This window comes from Brienomyrus brachyistius, chromosome 4 (assembly GCF_023856365.1).
Source record: "Brienomyrus brachyistius isolate T26 chromosome 4, BBRACH_0.4, whole genome shotgun sequence".
NCBI lineage: Eukaryota > Metazoa > Chordata > Actinopteri > Osteoglossiformes > Mormyridae > Brienomyrus > Brienomyrus brachyistius.
Genome location: NC_064536.1, coordinates 19,383,182 through 19,399,774, shown reverse-complemented (window position 1 = coordinate 19,399,774; position 16,593 = coordinate 19,383,182). Strand labels below are relative to the sequence as shown.

The 16,593-nt window shown below is 40.3% G+C and overlaps 1 protein-coding gene across 1 annotated transcript in view; it reads right to left on the bottom strand.

The window, feature by feature from the left end:
- LOC125739602 (NACHT, LRR and PYD domains-containing protein 12-like) overlaps positions 1 to 16,593 on the bottom strand; it is a 926,911-nt gene that overhangs the window by 492,973 nt on the left and 417,345 nt on the right. Inside the window, exons 19-21 of the mRNA XM_049009876.1 lie at positions 1,890 to 2,006; positions 1,577 to 1,750; positions 1,364 to 1,436 (exon numbers count right to left, since the gene is read on the bottom strand). Coding sequence (XP_048865833.1) covers positions 1,364 to 1,436; positions 1,577 to 1,750; positions 1,890 to 2,006 — 364 coding nt within the window. The remainder of the gene's footprint in view (positions 1 to 1,363; positions 1,437 to 1,576; positions 1,751 to 1,889; positions 2,007 to 16,593) is intronic.

Genomic DNA, 16,593 nt, shown 5'->3' with positions numbered 1-16,593 from the left:
GCTCTGACTGTGACTGAAGATTGTGTTAATGGTGTGTGAGCCGCGCGACCGATCACGTGATGATTCAGACCGGGGCGGGGGGTGCGCGTGCTAACGGTGTACAGGTACAGAGCACGAGGGAGGAAGAGGAGGAGAGGAAGAGGGAATGTGGTGCGCGAATAATAGGCAAGATGAGTGATAGTCGGACACGCGAAGCGGCATTTGGATGCATTTTAATAGCTATGATAACTCAAAGGCAGATGCACAGTTTGCAAGATGAAGCTGTCATTTCGAGCAGGATCCACAAACAACCTTCACAGACACTTAGGAACTTAGGAACTTAGCAACACTTCAGATGGAAGGAAAAAGACAGGCTAGCGTGCCTGCTACTGCCAGAAGCCGGATCAGCCCGTCTAAGCTGAGGCATTTTCTGCGCCAAAGGAAATGTTAAAATGTTACACTGTTAGAAAGGTGATTGACAGTTGTTATAATGGATAGAACCTAAAACTGTGGGGTGGTATTTTGCACGTTGTAATTTATTTATTATTTTTAAATTATGATTTGTTATTTATGTTATTTTACTGTTATGAATAGATGAAAGACAAAAACAGATTTTCCACTTACATAATGTTCAATACACATGTAGTAGTGTTTGAGGTTTTTACATTTAATATTTTTTATACCAAACATAATGTAAAATGATAGTATTGAGGAAATCATGAGGTTTACTACACATATCAATCATGCATCAAAACAGAGGCAGAAGTAATACAATGAAGAGTCATTTTGGAGCCGGAAGAGCCGACTCTACTTGGTGAGCTGAGCCAAATGATCCGACTCACTAAAAAGAGCCGAAATTCTCATCACTAGTGCAGACTGAGGAGACGTTCGGTGTCACAGCCAGTTTGGGGAGATTACGGGTGCTGACTTAGGACAATACTAACAAATCTCAAAACAGTACTACTACAGAAGTTCCCAGACTCCCATTGTTATTTAAGAAAGTTGTCATATTTAAGCCCAAAAAAATGAAAAAGAAAAAAAGCAGACACACATCACAATAATTCTGTGAATGCTTTCATAAAGTAGGACTGACAGTGTTAAGAATAAAAACATGCAAACAAACTTACATTTATGGATCCCTGGTCTGGTCCTGCACTCTCCACTGTGGTCCACACTATAGCAGAAGCAGAATGACATAGTACTGCTGTATCCATTTATTTAATTGTTGCATTTTCTCCACATACACGAGTCTAAAGCAGGACAGACACACATTCTGTACTCACTTCAGTTTCTCCAGTTTACAGCTGGGATCCTCCAGTAGAACAGAGAGCAGCTTCACTCCTGAGTCTCCTGGGTGATTGTAGCTCAGGTCCAGCTCTCTCAGGTGTGAGGGGTTTGACCTCAGAGCTGAAGCCAGGGAAGAACAGCCTTCTTCTGTGACTCTACAGAATGACAGCCTGCAGAGAGACAGACAATATCTCTCCAATAAATGAAAAACACCTCAAAACTAAGAGCATTATTTGTAAGTAAATGTGATGACTTCAATAAAGCTTTCAGCAATTACACATTACAGTGTGGAATACGCAATAATATTGACCTCAGTATCTCCAGTGTACAGTGTGAATCCCCCAGTCCAGCAGACAGCAGCTTCACCCCTGAATCCTGCAGATCATTGTCACTCAGGTCCAACTGTCTCAGGTGTGAGAGGTTTGACCTCAGAGCTGAAGCCAGGGAAGAACAGCCTTCTTCTGTGACTCTACAGCCTGACAGCCTGCAGAGAGACAGACAATATCTCTCCAATAAATAAAAACACCTCATCCCTATGAGTATTACTTGTAAGTAAATGTGACGACATCAATAAAGCTTTCAGAAATTACACATTACAGTGTGGAATACGCAGTAATATTGACCTCAGTATCTCCAGTGTACAGTGTGAATCCCCCAGTCCAGCAGAGAGCAGCTTCACCCCTGAATCCTGCAGGTCATTGTCACTCAGGTCCAGCTCTCTCAGCTGAGAGGAGTTTGATCTGAGAGCTGAAGCCAAAACTTCACAGCATGTCTCTGTGAGTCTACAGCAGTCCAGCCTGGAAAAGGAAACGTGTTAAGATATAAATACATACACCACACACAGATATATCAAATAAAATATCAAAATAAATATTTTTAGTACAATAAGACACACAGCATATAGCTGAAAAGTCAGTTATTTTGTTGTTTCCTTGTCCTATAGTCAGAAACGCAAATAGTTTTTACTTGACACTCCCCAGCCGAGACAAACCTGCTGTTTAATGAACTTACAACTGAGACTCTGTAATATATGCATAAGTATTTTTATAAAGCTCTGAGCAGCGATGGGGCTCAGTGATCAGCACTACAGCCGACCCAGGGGTTCTAGGGTTTTGGATTCAGTTCCTGCCTCTGATATGTGTAAGTGTACATGTTTATGTGGGATTTCAATGTCAAGAAGAGCTTAAGTTATTTTAATTATATTTTATATGATCTTTGAATTGCTGACACCATGACTGAAATCCTTATTTTCTATGTTGCTGTACCTGAGAACATGTTAAATTTCCAAAACACTAATCGGACAATTATCAACCCTGTCAGATAGGGATGAAATAGTTATACTTTATTCATCCCCCTGGTAAAATAGTGCTGTCGCCTCTCTGATCTTGCTCTCTCTGACACACACATACAGGTCAGAGTGCAGGGTTGCCCAGCATCCAGCCCCCTGAAGCTGGGGGGTAAGGGCCTTGCTCAAGGGCCCAAAACCAACATCACTCTGCCGGCCTGATATTTAAACCAGTGACCTTCTGACCACAGACACAGAGTCCAAACCCACTGAACCACACACCACACCGAGAATGTTAAAAAATATACATATCCTGTAGTATCCAGAATGAAAAAGAATTTCTGGGTGAGCATATAAATACACTCTAATTATTCTGATATAAAATATCAAAGATTTTTATTCAGATCAAACACATCCAGCTTCTTATCTGACATCAGTAACACAAAGGCCAGAGCTGACCACTGTGCAGGTGAGAGGTCTGCTGCTGAACGACTTCTTGATCTCAGGTATCTTTGTACTTCCTCTATTAGAGAATTGTCACCCAGTTCATTCAGACAGTGGAACAGGTTGATGGTCCTTTCTGCAGATAAATTCTCCTGAATTTTCTCCTTGATGTACTGCGCTGTTTCCTTAATGTTATGTGACCTGAGTCTTGTATCTCCCAGTAGTTTTTGTAACAGAATCTTACTGGAGTCTGTTGAGAGGCCAAGGAGGAAGCGGAGGTAGAGGTCCAAGTGTCCATTCTTGCTCTTTAATGCCTGATCCACTGCAGTCTTCAGCAGGTCAGCTGATGAGTTTGACAGGAACACGTATAAAGCAGCGAGATACTCCTGGATGCTCAGATGCACAAAGCAGTACACCCTCTCCTGGTACAACCCATACTCCTCTTTAAAGACTTCTGTGCACAATCCAGAGTAAACTGAAGCCTCTGTGACATCAATGCCATTCTCTGTCAGATCTTGCTTATAAAATATGAGATTGCCTTTCTCAAGGCTGTCAAAAGCCAATTTACCAAGTTTCAAAAGGAATTCCTTGCTGTATTCCTTAAGCTTGGTTTTATAGTTTTTCATATACTTGTCATTTTTTAAACTCACCTGAAAGATCAGGAAGTGTGTGTACATTTCAGTCAGGGTCCTTGGAATTTCTCCCTTCTCAGTCTCACTAAAAAGCCTTTCAAGGACAGTGGCTGAAATCCAGCAGAACACAGGTATGTGGCACATGATGAAGAGGCTCCTTGATGATTTCACATGTTTGATAATCCTGTTAGCCAGGCTCTGATCACTAAATCTCTTGCTGAAATACTCCTCTTTCTGGGCATCACTGAACCCTCGTATCTCTGTCACCTGGTGGACACACTCAGGAGGTATCTGATTTGTTGCTGCTGGCCGGGAGGTTATCCAGAGGAGAGCGGATGGAAGCAGATTTCCCTTAATGAGGTTAGTCAACAGCACATCCAGTGATGTTTTTCTTTGTTACATCAAAGCAGCTCTCATTCTTCTGAAAATCTAGAGGAAGGCGACATTCATCCAGACCATCAAAGATCAACAAAACTTTGTACCTACACAACTCAGTGGATTCAAGCGATTTCAGTTCTGGGACAAAGTGGTGAAGCAGATCAATCAGATTGTATTCATCCTTAATCAAGTTCAGGTCCCGGAAAGGAAGAGCAAATATGAAGTGAACGTCCTGGTTTGCTTTTCCTTCTGCCCAGTCAAGAATAACTTTCTGCACAGAGACTGTTTTCCCGATACCTGCGACCCCTTTTGTGAGTACAGTTCTGATAGGTGTCTCACGCCCATATAAGGGTTTAAATATATCATTGCACTTGACTGTAGAATCTTCTGTTCCCCTTTTCTTGGATGCTGTTTCAATCTGTCTCACTTCATGTTCATCACTGACTCCTCCAGCTCCCCCTTCAGTTATGTAGAGTTCTGTGTAAATCTCTTTGAGAAGTGTTGGCTGTCCTTCCTTAGCTTTCCCTTCAAATACACACTCAAATTTCTTCTTCAGGTTACATTTGATTGTGCGCTGATACTGCGATAGAAGATGCCCTGAAATGAAATGAGAGCTTTTCAAAAAACATTTTTTACTCATTTAAGTCAAATTAAATCAAATTAAATAAATGAACTGAAATGTAGTACACATTTTTTCATAAATTCTTTTTCTGCAGTAAATCAAACACACACTGAATGAGGTACAGCTCTTACTCTTCTCCAGCATGTCTGCGAGATCATTTTCCTCCATAGTCCTCAGGATGTACAGTGTGATCTTCAGAGCTCCCTCTCTACCACAGGTCTTCTGCATCTGACCATCACTGTCCAGGTAATTGTCCTCCTCCAGCTGAGGCTCAGAGCATTCTGGGTCATTCTGATCCAGGTACCTTTTGAATTTCATCAGCTCATCCTTCAGAAACGTTTGAGCTTTTTTCTCCAATAACTGAAATGAACAGTTACAGTTTAATTATCGTCACTCCAGGCACCGTATCTTTTCATTTGTGAATTATGCTGCATTCCATTTCAACCCAAGTCCAATTCGGAGTTCCTAGTGTGAAATTTCAACTGGAACCCTGAAATCAGAATTCCAACTCGTGAAGTTGGGGAAACCTACACAACTTCGATTGCAGAGTTAGAAATGGCTGCTTTACATCAACAGAAATTAAAACTGTAGTTTTGCAGTGTTTTTTTAGCAGTTATGTAATATTTGTTGGTCATTAAATTGGATGTACACACTGCTTTCTGTGGACGTGTTGCTATGGTGTTTTTATGTGTAAAATATCACGTAATGTATTTTCAACAGGTACTGCTAACAATGGCTAAGAATTAACCTGGCTTGAACAGGAGCTCCTTTCCGAAAGCGGGATTTCTTGCTTAGCCGAATAACTAATAAAGAACAATAAAATAACTTAAGCTTAACTTGGGTATGACGTCATTCCTAGTTCAGACTTCAGATTTCCGAGGTAAATGGAACACAGCATTAGTTGGAAATATCTTCTCTTTGACAGGATGAACTACTAATTGTATAAGTACAGTAATCTGTAGAAGATATATGTCAATTTAAAATATAAGAAAATGTACTTCAGTAATAAATGCACACCTTGAAGATGGATGACAAGTCTCCTTTATTCATTCTATTCACTCGGTCCCTGTGAATAAAACACAAATATCCAATTATTATATTGTTATTTAAACAGATGTAACTGCCATCCACATTTTCAGCTTGTTTCATTAGGGTGGCTTCCTGACATCAGCCTGCTTATGACAGTATATGAGAAGCAGTGACACCTAGTGGCAGCACAGAGAGACAGCAGGTAGCAGCCAGGAGAGACGGTTTGGCATGTAGCTCCCAGTTACTCAATGACATTGATTGGTTACTTCTTGTAAACTGTTTAACATGATTTCAAACAGATCTCAACTTAATTACCATAACTATCCGGGAGTGGAATTTTTTTTTGGGAGGGACAAACCTGGCTTCTCCAATTTAGGGCCCCCCAGCTGATCTCGACTTTTTTTTTTTTACAAAAAAAAAAACCCCACATAGATCAAATGTTCACACCAAACCATTTATATACTAATTTTGAATTGGTTTAAGTTACAGTAAAATGTATAGCATTATAACAATATACAAATTTTGTATGATATCCCCCCCCCACACACTCCTGTTTCCCTTTTGGCTCCCAAAGCAGCTCACTTAACCCCAAAGGGATTTAATCTGTCCCTTGTTTCCAGGGTTAACCCTCTAGTCAGCTTCTCTCCCACAAGCGTTGTCCCTGGTCCCAGGTTCATAGCTTCTTAGTTCTGTTTGTTAATTGTTAGTTAATTCCACCTGTGTCCTGTTTCCAGTGTCTGCTCTGATTGGTTGATTGTTTTGAGTCCTCACACCTGCCTTTTGTTAGTCCCCATGATCTGTGTATTTTAGTTCCTGCCTGTGGTCAGTTCCCTCAGTTGGTCATTGTGTCACATGCTGTTGATCCTGTGCTTTGTTTCTGTGTGTATTGGATTCCTCTGTAGTTACTTTTCCCCCTTAGTTCAGCTCCCCGAGTTGCCCTGGGGGGTATTTTCAGTACGTCGCTTAAATCATCTGAGATCAGATGCCTCATCTTAGACGACTTAATGCCGGTGAAACTATAAAATATGTGTGTGTTTAATTTTATGTATATGAAATGTAGGACATCATTAATATTTATAAAACATCCCTTTTGAAGCTAATAAGAAGGCAGATAAAACCTTTGCAAATTCTGAGTAATGAGAATATTAGTGTGATTTTAAAATTCTTTATAGAACTGTAATTTTATCATGTATACATTACCTGCAATGGCATAAAATGCCTCTTTAATTGCCTGCAATCGACACGAAGGAAATATTTCAGGCCCAAACAGACTTTGCAAATTGCCTGGCAAACTGTACTCTTTGATATATTTTCCGCATCGCCTACAGTATACAAAAAATATCTCATGGCAATGCACACTGTCTGTGTGGCTGTGAGAGCCGGACATCACCTAGTTGGACTTATACTATACAGAGCTAATAAATCTGTAAGATATAATATTCCATCTCGGCTGAAGCTGTATCTTTCTAAAAGAATATCATCCGGCAACAATAAAGTATCTTGCCGATCGTGCAAATCCCTCTCAATCTGAAATTCCCTTATTAATTGTGCACCGACTGCAAGTGGGTCGCTCATCCATGAAAGGCGAGGCCATGACTGAACGGATTTCCATGCACGGGCACTGATTATGTGTGTGAGGTAATCCTTGTTTACGTAGAACAAATCTGGGGCCTGTACTCTGAAGCGGGGTGACTGGCTTATCAGGGTAACTTGTCAGATTTAAGGTAGTCTGGGCAAAAGGTGAACGAATATGAAGTCCATTTAAACTGTGGTACGTTACATCCAACAAGTCAGTAACTCCACTTCGTAGCACAGGACTGAGGATTTGGATGTGCTGCTATGACAACACATCCAGCAAGGGTTTTGAAAAACCGACAGATCCAGGATCATGCCAAATCTTCAACAATTACACCCCGCTAAACGAGTAATCCATGTACAGAAAATACCCCCCTGCTCTTTACTAGTGTTCCCTGTGTTTTGCTGTTATGGCCTTTTGACCCCTCGTGGTTCCCTTATTTTCTGGTCTGTGTTGTTATAAATAAACCCCTGTCATGTTGGAGCCGCACTGTGGATCGTCATCCTTTCCTCACCTGCACCATCCCCCGATCCCATGATAACTAGCTAATCAGTAACAGGCTCTGTTCCATTAAACATGTTCATACTGAAGCCTCAGTCTGAACAGAGCTAATGAGCCCATGAGAATCTATTTATTATCAAAGCAGAAACATCCGTCCCAGAAGAAGACAATCTATTGTCCAGTCATGCTTAATCAATATAGAGCAGTAGCTTTTTTCCAGCTGCATGCTGAGGATTGACATTTAAAATTCACTTTTCAAACTACCTTCTAATTCCAGCTCACAAGAAGTCAGTCTTTACAGTGATCCTCAGAGTTTAACCTCAGACGTGATTTATACAGAAGACAGACAAAAATTCTGTTTATATTTTCAAAGACAACGGGATTTGCAAAAGGTACGGAGCCTGGGAGGGACATGAGACTAAAAAAGATAAACATTTGCGAGATCTCGCATCACATTAATAACTGTATTCTGTCTGTTTGAAATACAAAAGATGGAATTTTGGCCTATTTATCGACTAATAAGTATAAACGTAAACTATACAGACATGTCCAGTTAAGGATATTTAAGCGTTAAACTTTGGGGGACAATGCACACCATATAACTTTCATATGTGTTCTTATACACATTTATTTATTTATGTCCATTCACTGCCAGTGACTGTAAGAAAGACAGCTGGACTATATTGACCATAAAGTCTACACAACACCACTGAAATATTCATAAAAAATTCGACCGTACATAAACCTGAAGAATGGGTGTTGTTCACTTTTGTTGAAAGATATATGGCAGCCAGAAAATTGAATAAGGTAATTTTACCGCGATGTCAGAGTTAAGGTTTAAACCCGAACCCACTTTCGTGTTTGTCTGCCTGATATTATCGATTGATGATGTATACTGTCATGACCCGGCTCGTCGGCTCCTCGTGTGTGCCACGCCCCCTGATTACCCGCGTGTGCGTCCCTGATTGTTTCCAGCCTTGTCTGATTACTTTGCTTAGTCTTGTCCTGTTTTAAGTCCTGGTCTTGCCTGTTACCCTTGTCCGTCATTGTGGATGATTGTTAGTCCCTGTCCGATGCTTCCTAGTCCCCGTTACTTTAATAAAACCCCGTTATTCCCCGTGCCTGTTTCCCGCACGATCACTGTCTCCAGTATTTCCGGATCGTGACATATACATGTATGGAAATGGAATTTCAGCACCGCAGTAAAGTTAGCTTTACAGTATATACAGTTTTCCAGCTGTAATATCTTTCATGTGTTTTTATATGTATATATTTCTATGTTTGTGTGCTCACAAACATTGACATTTGTCTTGCTTAAAGTCACTGGTGGTGAATTAGTATGAATAAATGAGTATAAAAACACATAATATGAAAGTTATACATGGTGTGCATTGTCCCTCAAAGTGTAATGCTTAAATATAATTAATTGGACATGTCTGCATCATTTACGTTTATACTTATTAGTCGATAAATAGGCCAAATTTCCATCTTTTGTATTTCAAACAAACACAGCACAGTTATTAATGTTTTGTTAGATCTGGCAAATATTTATCTTTTCCTCTCATGTCCCTCCCGGGCTCCGTAGAAAAGTTTTTTAAAAAAATGGAAGTTGAAATTATTTTTTCTTGTAGCTTTTATGTGCCTGTATGTCATTTGACTGAGAGTCTGAGTGTTTTAAACAATGTTTAAATGTATATTTACCTTTGATCTGTAGGAAAAGGTCCCTCTCTGAAGGTGATTGGTTCTATCATTGACTGGTCACTCTTCATGGAAACACAGCTGGGTGCAGGTGAGCCTGCTCTCTCCATCAGGACACTGTGGACAGTGAGAGGAAAAAATCCTGATTACATAAATATAATTCATATAATGTGAACAGGGTCACATTAGACCTTCAGCTGTTTAACCTCCTGCTCTGTCTTCATGTATTTTGTTATGCTGTGAAGCTCTTGATGCAAACATGCTTGTTTACATTTAGCTTTAATGTAAAATAAAATGTCACCTAAAATGAAGATCCCAATGTGAAAGGTTTCGTATCATTGTTACAGCCTCCATTACTATACTTGTCTGTTGTTGATTGATATAAATTTAGTTTTAAATGGGATCCCCAAAATAAATTTCACCCAGTTGCCAATAACCAATACTAGACCGACAACTGTACTGAATACGAATAACGTGTTCCGATATGTTCTGGGGGGGGGGGGGTGTGCGGAGAATGAAAATATAAACTTTATTTTAGTATATTCAGAAAATCACCTCGCGCCATACAGGTGTGGAAAATTGGAGAATCAGCGCTAGGTGGCAGCAGAGGACCGCGTCCAGGGAATACAATTAAATGTGAATTCTTGAAGGAAATTAAATTTCATAAACGTAATAAATGATAAACATAAATCATCTACCCCACGGACCGGGATCAGTTAAGTCTCCAGGAAATGAATTAAGTTAAGACAGATTACTCTCTCTTTCGAAAATGCTGGAACGTTTATTTTATATGACCGTGTGTAAAGCAGTACAAACACACAGGTTCTGTCTTACCTCTCAGTTCTCTTTGTTTTACACTCCGCAGGGGGGGTCATTTCAGAAGCAGCTCCCCACATTTTTGTGCCGATCTAGACCAGATGACTGATGCTGGGGCCTCTATGAACACGAAGGGTAAATAGTAACATACATGCATAATATCTAGTAGCTATTTCTTAATGTAATAGGTGTGGTCGCTATATATAGTTGTGTATATATGTGTGTTTTTATATAAGATAAGCTATATAATACACTCCCAAATATAGCTTTTTTTTCAAAGATGTATCTGTTGACTAAAATCTTACCTCGAAATACAGACTCTTATCCGCGTTTCTTGACAAAATGGAGAGTCCAGCATTAAAATATTTTCACTTTCATTTACAAACAGGTAATGCTGCGTATCAAACGCGGAAGCGGTCTAAGCAGAAATGAACACGGACTCAGTGACACGGCGTAGGATTTTTGGGGATATTATCCATGTCACTTAATAACAAGTAACAATAAGAGAACGGGGACAAGCTCCCGCCGCCACCTAATCCTGTCATGACGCACATTTTGTGTTATACTTGTAGATATAAAACGCGGTTCTGCAGTGACACTTAAATTAATAACACACATAAATCATTATCACACAATCTTACTCACGATTCACTTTTCGCATTTGTGGCCGTCCTACAGCTGCTTTAGACAGATCCCTCTGTCTTTCGAGACAGACATGTCCTTCAAAGTGAGCTTTGAACAGTGGACTTTTTCAAATTCTAACGCAAACGTACTAATATGCGTCATAAGTTTATATGCCATTCTAATTGTGTGGCATGGTTAATATGTATTTTCTATCTATTTACTGAAAAGTTCTCAATGCTTTTCTTATTCTAAGTATATTCATAAGGTATTTTTAAGGTTAACGTTATATACACATACATAGACCCTGACACATAGACATATGTATACGTGTGTGTATTGAGTGGTGGGGGAGTGACTGCACTTAACAAACTAAGCTGCACCTGTGAATGAAGTGGGGGAAGATAAAAGACCTCGTGTTCCCATCCTGCAGTCCCCTCATCTTCCTCGAGCTCCTGTTCTGTGGTCCCTTCATTGTCCAGCTTTCTGGGAACTGGAGTACTTTCCTTGCACCGCATGGACCCAGCTCCAAGTGGAGCCACAGCTCAGCCCAGGTTTTTGTCCATCCAGGCTCGCAACAGCCCAGACTTCTCATCCTTCTGTGTCTCATCCCTGTTCTACTGCCACCTCTGTGTTCCACTGTCCCCAGTTTAATCCTGCTCCTCCTGGGGTCCTTTCCCTTCTGTTCACTTCCAGTGTTCCCATTTTGTGTGTTCCTGCTTCCCAAGGAGCAGTTTAATTAATACATTATACAGTCTGATCACCATAATATCGATAAAATAAACCATAAAGTGAGAATATGCAGTGCAGTCAGCCTGTTGCTGTCTCAGTTTCAGTCCAGTCGCCAGTGTCCAATCCAAACCAGTACTGTCTTTCCCAGAGTTTCTCTCCCCCAATCACCCATCATCTCCAGTATAACAGGTCTCAGTGTGTTTAACCCTTTCATGCATGAATAAAGAGTAAAATGGTCCAGAATTTCTAAAGATTATTTAAAAGTTATTTAACTGTCACACATGTGACCAACATGCAACAAAAGAGTAAAAAGTATAAGAATGAAGAATAAGGGTGTAAACGCACAGCTGACCAGACATTACTTTTTAATATAAAGTCTGATGTGGTTTTGACTCGATCTTTTAGATATGCCTCAGACTTTTCATTCATGACAATTTACCCCCCAAAAAAATCTGAGATAGCATCAGATTTCTCTCTCTCTTTTAGTTCATGTTATGTTATGTTTATGAGTTCTTATTAAAAAAACACCTAAGCATACATTTTGAAACAACCTCAAAACCTCAAAATGATATTCACAATTGTGGTGAAATATATGCAGAAACCCTGCAACAGTGCAGTGAATATGAAACCACATCAGTACTAATGAAATAAAATATTAATTTCTCAATTTTTTTGCTCATTCTTAGTTCAGGATAAAGTATCACATTTATAAAATTATGAATGTCCATTATGAACCAACAGCATGATCATTCTGTTCATCATTGAAATAATTTAAATCATCATTGAATTCAGGTGTTCCAATCACTTCTATAGCCACAGGTGTATAAAATCAAGCACCTAGACATGCAGGCACATAAAAGGAGCTCAGTGAATTCAAGCATGGTATCGCAATAGGATGCCACCTGTACAATAAGTCTATTGGTGAAATTTTCTTGCTACTAAATATTACACGGTCAACTGTTAGTGGTATTATGACAAAGTGGAAGCAATTGGGAACAACAGTAACTCAGCCGTGAAGTGGTAGGTCACATAAAATCACAGAGCGGGGACAACGCATGCTGAGGCGCACAGTGTGCAGAAGCCAACTGTCTGCAGAGTCATTAGCTACAGACCTCCAAACTTCATGTGACCTTAAGATTAGCTCAAGAACAGTGTGTAGAGAACTTCAAGGAATAGGATTACATGGCCGAGCAGCTGCATCCAAGCCTTACACTTCTTTGTCAGGCAATCCGATAGACAAATCTGGGTTTGGCGGTTGCCAGGAGAACGGTACTTGCCTGACTGCATTGTGCCACATGTAAAGTTTGGTGGAGGGGGGATTATGGTGTGGGGTTATTTTTCAGGAGTTGGGCTTGCCCCCTTAGTTCCAGTAAAAGGAACTCTAAATGTTGCAGCATTTGAAGCCATTTTGGACAATTTCATGCTCCCAACTTTGTGGGAACAGTTTGAGGATGGCCCCTCCCTGTTCCAACATGACTGCGCACCAATGCACAAGCAAGGTCCATAAGGACATGGATGAGTGAGTCTGGAGGAATTTCACTGGCCTGCACAGAGTCCTGACCACAACCCAATAGAACACCTTTGGGGTGAATTAGAGTGGAGACTGCGAACCAGGCCTTCTCATCCAACATCAGTGCTTGACCTCCTGAAATGCTCTCCTGGAAGAATGGTCAACAATTCCCATAAACACACTCCTACACCATGTGGACATCCTTCTGAAGCTGTTACAGCTGCAAAGGGTGGGCCAACTCCATATTAAAGCCTATGTATTAAGGATGGGATGTCATTAATATTCATGTGTATTAGGGATGTGAATCTTCAACATGGAGGTGATGCGATTTGCATCTCGATACACTGTCAACGATACGATGCATTAACGATTAATATGAAACAACCACTGATATGGATACAGTGTGATACAACATGATTTGATGGAAAAGAAGATTATGGAATTCAAAGTGGCACAGATAGTTCATTTTCATTCTTTATTCCTACTGTTTGCTTTACAATTGACAGGTACAATGCGACAATTCCCCAAACTCAAGGCACTGGTGGCTCTTGATAGGTGCTGAATGCAATTCAAATTTGTACAGACTGCTCTGCAAATGAACAGATTACATGTTATTTCTAGAGAGTGCTGCACACTTTGAACAGGAGCAACAACTAAAGAGTTGAACCCTAAACTGCTGATCTTCTATAAGCTGTTACAAAAACACAGAAAACCCAGGTACACATTACACCTTTCTCCAAATGCAAAATGATGAACTACTGAAATTAACAACAGTCCCTGTCTCATAATTAATATTTAACCCAAGTGCTGCAGTTTCATGTTTTTTTAAGAATTATCAACTGATTCACATGGTCAGGATGAAGGAGACTGAGCCGAGCAGTAACAATATCACCCGCAGAGCTAAAAGCTCCTTCAGAGGAAACGCTCATTGCTGGTTTACATAACAAGCTCTTAGCCAAGCCTGAGATCTGAGGGAGATCGATTTGCTTTTTCCCCCACTGCATCACTTCACCATCCAGATCAAAAGACTCCCTCTCTATATATTTTGCCATTTCATCCTTAGCTTTCTCCCTTATGGTCTTCTTTGACGCTGCTGTCGTGGTGAGGAAATCCCCAAACATCTGATCTAAGGCTGTCTTTTCAGGAGGGGCATCATCTATCGAGCAGGAAAAATGAGATGTGGGGGGTATCAGTTCTGCATAAAAAGAGCAGTCAGCACAACAAAAACTGACACACACTGCTAAATAATAACATATGTATCATTAAATCAATGTTTTATAACATATACATATATATTTTTTATATTTTATAACATATATTCTGCCACTGTTCCTATCAAAACTAACCTCTCTTCCTCTATGTGGGGGCTCCTGCCACCTTCTGCTTCAGCTGACTTTCCCTCACTCAGTGTGCCACTGTCCCTTGCATGATAATCCGTATAACCATTGTTACATTTCCTTCAGCTAAAATGAATACACAATTTGAGTGTGATACATGGAAATTTAAATAATTAATAGCAGAGAGAGAGAGAGAGAGAGAGAGGGAGAGAGATAATCATAAGCAGCATATATTACCTTTTCATTCATCTTCACCATCTCTGTTGCTATTTTCATGAAGATGAGGTCTCTGGTGACAACATCATCCACAAAAGTCAGGTCTTTAAAGCGGGGGCTGAGGGCTGACACGCAATTAAGGAGGTCTGTGAGGTGTGAGTACCGGTCAGAAAAATCCAGTCTGAACGCCTTCTTCATCTCAGTAATGTCCTCTAGATCACTTTCATCATGAGAAAAATGCCTGAGGAGTTTAGCCTGTATGGGGGCGATCAGTGAGATGGTGGGGCTTTATTCCTCGCTAAGGAGGGTGGTTTCCACTTTCAGAGGGGATAGAAGTTTGATAAGTTCCTGGGCATGGGCGTAAATTTCATTTAACAGTAAGGGGGGGACAATGAATATAAAATTTCTCATGAGCAATTTTTGAAGGGGTCACAAATAATACAGTCAAATTGTACTTATGAACATACGTCTCCACATTGAAAAACTTTGCTTCTATAATTATTATTGTAGCATGGAGACTGTGTCATTATGCTTATTTTCAAAGTTTTTCTCAGGTTCAATGACAAAGTAGATTTTTCTTCAAAACTATTTATTACATTGTTTGCTATGTTGTTTACAGTCAAGCCATCAACATACAATAAAATTTAAACATGACTGTTATTGTGAAAAAGATATATAAAAAGTAATGTTTTGTAACAAAATCAATTATTAAATAATAAATTTACAGTAACTGCTCTATGTATAAAAAAAATCTGCAATTTAAAGCAAACTTACATTAATGAATGGACACTAAACAAAAGTACCAAATGTGTTTTTCCTGGAATCACTGGGCCCCACAAACTCTTGGCATATGTTGTTTATGTTAAAGTTGTCCAGCTCTTCTTTCTGCATATTGCAGACTAACAGATTGTTAAGTCTGTCTTGGCCCATAGTAGCCCTTAGCCACGTCTTTAGTCTCCGCAATGCACTGAAGCTCCTCTCAGCTTCACATGAGGACACTGGAACCACCAACAAAAGTCTGACAAGGACCTCAACCTGGTCAAACAAGCCACGCACCTCCACTGGCCTTAGGACCTCTGCTGCCTCTCTACTGCTGCTACAGGAGAATTTCTGGTGAAAGAGAGGCAACTGTACTGCAAGAGTACCACTGTGCAACTCAGGGTACTTATCTACTGAATCAGTTAACAATCCAGTCAAAATTACATTCTCTAAGTTTTGCAGAGACTTTAGACTGTCTTGGTTGAAACACTCACCAAACTGAACCTACACACAATCCAATATTTTGAAGAACTCTGCCCTGTAATGGTTCACTGCTTTGCCAGCAAAATGTCTTGAATTTGCTGTCTCAACAGGGTCACCTAATTCGATGGAGTTTACCGATGATGTAGCTTTCTTGTACAATTCAAGATAGCTCTTGTCATTTCTCTTTCCCTGAAGGTAGGATCGTACACAATCTACTGCATCCTGCATACCAGAGACAGTCTGGGTCTTCTTCTGCAGTGAAATGCTTAGGCACTCAAGTTCTCCATCAACAGCAGAAGCAAGTGTAAGACCCAACACAGTCTTACCTTCACTGAAGTGCTTGAATAAGCCACTGGCAGTTGAAGCTGTCATAGATGCACTTTTTGCCATCACTTGGCAAATACTAACAAGGACCCGCTCATACTGCCCTAGCACAGCTATTATAGCAGAATTACGCACAGTGCACCTGGTTGGACATAGAGGTTTCAGTGTGGTGATGGGTTCATTTTCAGAGGTGCCCGTGTCATGTTTTCAAACATTCTCTTAAACTTTCCTGACTGGTTGAAAAGGACGCTGCCTAACTGATGGACCCAAGAAAGGCAGTCCCGGATCATTGGGGAGACTGAGCAGCCAGCCTGTGTGATTTAAATTGACACAATGTGCCCCACAATGCACATAGAGGGCTAAT